General features: G+C 36.5%; 1 protein-coding gene across 2 annotated transcripts in view; it reads left to right on the top strand.

Annotated features, from left to right (window-relative positions):
- Window positions 1–1,145: 1,145 nt before the first annotated feature.
- The window catches only part of LOC107699290 (exocyst complex component 3-like protein 4), a 7,333-nt gene continuing 3,322 nt past the window's right edge, over window positions 1,146–5,156 (top strand). Inside the window, exons 1-9 of one of the 2 annotated variants that reach the window (XM_016500500.1) lie at window positions 1,146–1,331; window positions 1,869–1,896; window positions 2,354–2,524; window positions 2,637–3,255; window positions 3,351–3,432; window positions 3,546–3,671; window positions 3,868–3,968; window positions 4,047–4,160; window positions 4,741–4,864. In XM_016500500.1, the coding sequence (XP_016355986.1) occupies window positions 1,254–1,331; window positions 1,869–1,896; window positions 2,354–2,524; window positions 2,637–3,255; window positions 3,351–3,432; window positions 3,546–3,671; window positions 3,868–3,968; window positions 4,047–4,160; window positions 4,741–4,864 (1,443 nt within the window). In that variant the 5' untranslated portion in view covers window positions 1,146–1,253. Of the gene's footprint in view, window positions 1,332–1,868; window positions 1,928–2,353; window positions 2,525–2,636; window positions 3,256–3,350; window positions 3,433–3,545; window positions 3,672–3,867; window positions 3,969–4,046; window positions 4,161–4,740; window positions 4,865–5,156 lie in introns of both variants that reach the window. The other variant, XM_016500501.1, reaches the window with a different exon arrangement.

Genomic DNA, 5,156 nt, shown 5'->3' with positions numbered 1-5,156 from the left:
AAGTGACATCTAGTAAGTTGTTAAAATAAAAAATAAAAATAATTAACATAGTGCATGGGGACTATGCTAATGGTAGCCTACTTTCTGTCAATTTGTAACTAAATGGATGTGTAAACATTAATGTTAGATTTTGTCAGGCATGACGGGAATGAGAGGGAACAGGAATACTGCAGCAATGGTAAGTTTATTGAACCAATGGCAAGATCAACACAAGGCAGGTGCGTAATGACTTGGATGACAAATTGTGGATGTAACAAATGGAAAACAAATGGAATAATAATTTGAGTCTCATCCATTGCAGGTGCAGAGTAGAGCACACACACACACACACACACACACACACACACACACAGGGAGGATCATTGGGAGAAGACACGGAGACAAGGAGATAACTTGGAATTGATATCAGACGGCTCTAGACGGGCCTGACGAAAACTCTGTGTGTGTGTGTGTGTGTGTGTGTGTGTGTGTGTGTGTGTGTGTGTGTGTGTGTGTGTGTGTGTGTGTGTGTGTGTGTGTGTGTGTGTGTGTGTGTGTGTGTGTGTGTGTGTGTGTGTGTGTGTGTGTGTGTGTGTGTGTGTGTGTGTGTGTGTCTGTGGCTTTATAGGTAATATTTTCACTTACACAATTTAGCAAAATCAGACAATATTGTGTCTAATATATACCACAATATTAACTTCTTATTATTGAATTGTTGTAAAGAAATATCACATTTGCAACTCAGTGTTCAAAAAATGCTGGGAAATCACTTCATGTAGCCCTCCAAGAGTGATTACTGATAAACTGTCTGAAAAAGAAAGAAAGTCACGTTATAGAGAAGAAAAAAATCACCCACTGACTTTCAAAGCTGCTACATAGTAACGACTTTCTACTTCGTGGACCTTGATAGAAATGTAGTGGAGTGAAAAGTACAATATTTGTCTTTCAAATGTAGTGAAGTTAAAATCATAAGTTCCCTGAAAAAATAATACTCAAGTAAAGTACCGATACTCAAAAAGTGTACTTAAGTACAATACTCAAGTAAATGTACTTAGTTACTGTCTGGCTCTGGCAGTTTGTGATGGTGTAATCGATTTCTTTTGGCTGCATGTTTTTGTTTGGTCAGGGGCCTCTGAAGTAGATCAAATGCAGTTGTTCATGTTGTTGGAGACTTGTATTATTGTCCGCTAATCAAATAACATATTCTTCAATTGATAAAAGCCTCACACTGGTTTTCATACTTAAAAGCCACATACGTGTCTTTACAAGTATAGATGAAAGTGAAAGTAATGTTACTAGCTTATATATACAGCTGCTCTGAGAAGACGGGACATTCCCTGAAAAGGTTTCAGGTAAGAGCTACACATTAGTTACTTAACATGCTGTGTTCTTTTAATCTTTCAATTCCGGGTGCAGAAAATATAGAAAAGCAGCTCATGTTTTAGAGGTGACACTAAAGTCATTTAATTTGTCAGCGAGACTGAGAGTGAATGTAAAAAGAATGACAACCCTTTATATTAATTTTTACTTATGTTTTCTAATATTTACTGTATATTATTATCATAATTCTTCCTTGTTACTGTACTGTGCTACTATTGCTGTAATTTATTTTAAGTTTTAGTGTTTTGCTGGTGAGTTAGAATCTAGGAAGAGTCGATGTTTGTTTTTATTGTCATCGCTGTGCTAAAGGTTACTGTAGGCTGAAACGCCTTGCTGTTTTTTAGTGAATAATTGACTAACCAATATAAAATCACAATTTGCCTGATAAGAATCAGTGAAGAAGAGTTAGTGATAAGTGTCATTAAATAAAGCACTATATTAAAATATGATGTTGGCTGATGTTTTACTTTCATAATATGTTCTGTTTTTCTATCTCATGTAATGTGCAGAATCGTTCAGTAGCAGTTTGGATTAGAGGTAACAATGGAAAAATCTCCCACTTCTAATGGTAAATATATCATTGTCAAAGAAATTTAAATGACTAGATCTGCATAAACAGAATAGAGTAAAATATATTTCCAACCTGCTAAGTCATTATTGTAATGTATGAGTAAAAGAGCTGTGCAAGTGTACAATACTAATACTAATATACACTCTACAGTACAATACAAAATGCAAGATAATGTAAACTATGCAATATACGGCACAATACAAAGCTGTACAAAACACAATACTCAAAGTTGGATAGATGCGCTGGAGTGAAATGTGAAATGTGGATGCATCGTTATAGTCTGTGTAAAAGACTTTTGGGACAGTTGTCATAGAATAAGTGTTAATGCGGTTTTTTTCATCTTTAGGCATTTTGAGAAGGAAAAATGACATGATGTTGAGGTTTAAAATGTATAATTTGTTATAATATTTTCTGTTTTCACAGTGAAGAGCATCTTTCGCAGATTTTCTTTATTTAGAAAAAGCGATGGGCACATTAAAAAGAAACAATCTATACGGTCATTAAAAGCATTTACATCAGAGGATAAAGACGGGAAAGTTACCCCAGAGAAATTTGAATTTAAGGCCACAGAGATTCCTCTAAAGCCATGCTCAGGTAAATCTCTAGTTAGGTTGTGTTAGTAAATACAGCACATTTAATGCATAGGCTACTGCTCTCATATAATCAAACAACATTCTCTCTCATTCCTGCTTTGTTTTTTCAATAGTTTTGCAGATAAAAGATTATATACAAACAGACATGCTGAAGGAGGCATATCGGAACCTGCTTTCCCTGCGCCTGGAGTTCAAGTTAGAACAGAGCGCTCTGGGGGAAGGAGAATCTCACTCAAATCTGGTTAATAAAGAGAAAGACCTCAATCTGTTGTATGACGCACTAAGGGACAAAATGTCTGTCATTGTACGCAACTCCAGTGCTCTTCCCTCGTGCAATAAAGAGCTGCTGGTGTATGTGGTCACCATTATCCTGGAGGAAGAGAAGAGACGGGGAGAGCCAGGAGCGATGCAGGGATGGAGGGAAGCATGGAAGGATGCGGTACTAAACGGGGTTCGGGATTCACTGAAGAAAGTTCCTCTGGACAGCCGCGAGCAGAACGATTCCTGGCTGGCAGTGCATCTGGAGCACCTGGGTAAAGCTGTGGTGGAGGATTTGCAGAGAGTGAAGACAGAGCTTCTGAGCTCATATCCAGCAGACTTTAATGTGTTTGAAACCTATGTGTCCTGCCACCATGAGGCTGTAGGAGAGCATCTAAAGAGACTTCTGGAAAAGGTGACAGAGCTGAAAGATTACTACGCTCTTCTAGATTTCATTATTCATCGCTACCCCAGGTGAGGTTTTAAGAACAAAACACAGAAATATCTGAACGATACATCATTGCTTACTTCATGTTTCAATTCATTTGTATCTCTTTTGTGTTACACAGTGATCTGCAAGACCATCAGAGAGCTCTTATAATGGAAGAGGATCTGAACAAAATAAAAACCTCTTACTGTCATTGCCAAAAGGTGAGCTACTGCAAGGAAAGAGAGTTTAGCGAATTCTATATTAATACAAAACATAAGTATTAGAACTTGTTTACATCGGATTGTTTTTACTGTGATCCCATATTTGATATCAGGAGGACTTTAAACTTGCACTGGAGAATTTCATCATACTTGAAACAGAAGCATGGAAAAAGAAGAAATCTCCTGAAATAACAGAAGATGTATTCCTCACGTCAAAAATACACATGGACATTTGTCAGGTCAGGACTTAATCTTATCAGTTTAAAAATTTGTATTAATTCTTTTATATTCTATAATAATTAAAATGTAATTTTTGTATTATTTATTTAATTTTCAAGCATTATAACTTCCTTGCAGAGTTCATGTATGACGTTTACCCATATCAGAATTCTGAAAAAAGTCTTTATAATTGCTCCTATTGATTTGTCTTGTTAGCTGATAGTGAGTTATGCTTGGAATCTTGAGAAGATCGATGAGAATCTGGGGAAGTCAGTTGTAAGCTCCTGTTTAGAGGAGCTAAATCCATTTTATACAAGGTTTGTGTCACAGTATTATAGATTAACTTGAGATCACTTCTGCATCTTTCCTTCTCTGACAGTTTCCTTCTGTTTTAGATTTGAAAAAGAGTTTTCACAGCACACTGTCTCTCTGTTGACCTCTGACCTGTTGGACTGCTGTCTTTGGGTAGAATATCACGTCACCTATATCAACAGTTTCAGTTCACTCAAGTAAGTCCACTACGAGAAGAATGCTACCTTTGTGAAAAACGCACAACATATTAAAGCGTCTTTGGTGTTTCCATGTTTTCTACAAAACAAAACCGGAAATCGAGGGGTTATGACGTCATTGGCAGGTGACACAATGACACTATGGACACGGTCCGTGTCACTAAAATTTACATTTGTTAAAATTGCTTATTTCTCTGGATTTAAATATTCTTCGAAAGATTTTGGGATAATGTAAGTACACAAGTCAGCAAAATATATAACACTGTTCTAGTGGTTTTTGGATATTTTAATAAAAAAATCTTACATATTGTGCCTTTTAGTGTGAACTGAATGTAATATTTTCAGACGCTTAAATGCATGTTATTTACATTTGAATGAAAATGTATTATAGTTTAAATACATATGAAATGCAGCTACATTAGTTGAAGAACTCAAGAGCTTTTTTAAGTACATCTTTAGGTGTAATTTCATGATCACTTCTGCTGTCTTTGAAATGTGCTGTTATAATATGTTTAATCTCAGTCTTCGGAGTCCCTGTGTGTAAGTCCATTTTGTCATTATGTCATTGCTGTTGTTACAGAGAGAATTTGCAGTGCTATAAAGAGAGCTGTTCAGCTCAGGTGGAGAAGCTGGAAAAAGAAGTGGATGGACTGACTCAGAGACTCAGACAGACCCTGATGGATCATTTCAAATCTGAGCTCAAGGTGGGCCTAACTGCAGATATATATCATGTACTCAACTAACTTATTGTCTTAAAGGGGTCATATGATGCTTTTTTAAAGATCATTATTTTGTGTATTTGGTGTAACAGAATATGTTGACATGCTTTGATGTTCAAAAAACACATTATTTTTCAAATACTGTACATTATTGTAGGTCCTCTATGCCCCGCCTCTCTCAAACGCTTCGTTTTCTACAAAGTCCCTCCTTCCGACAAGCGCAGTCTGCTCTGATTGGCCAGCTGACCCAGTGCATTGTGATTGGCCAAACACCGCA

Source organism: Sinocyclocheilus anshuiensis, unplaced genomic scaffold (assembly GCF_001515605.1).
Source record: "Sinocyclocheilus anshuiensis isolate Anshui unplaced genomic scaffold, SAMN03320099.WGS_v1.1 scaffold450, whole genome shotgun sequence".
In the NCBI taxonomy this organism is placed as follows: Eukaryota; Metazoa; Chordata; class Actinopteri; order Cypriniformes; family Cyprinidae; genus Sinocyclocheilus; species Sinocyclocheilus anshuiensis.
The sequence above is the reverse complement of the archived record's forward strand: the minus strand, read 5'-3'. Positions and strand labels throughout refer to the sequence as shown.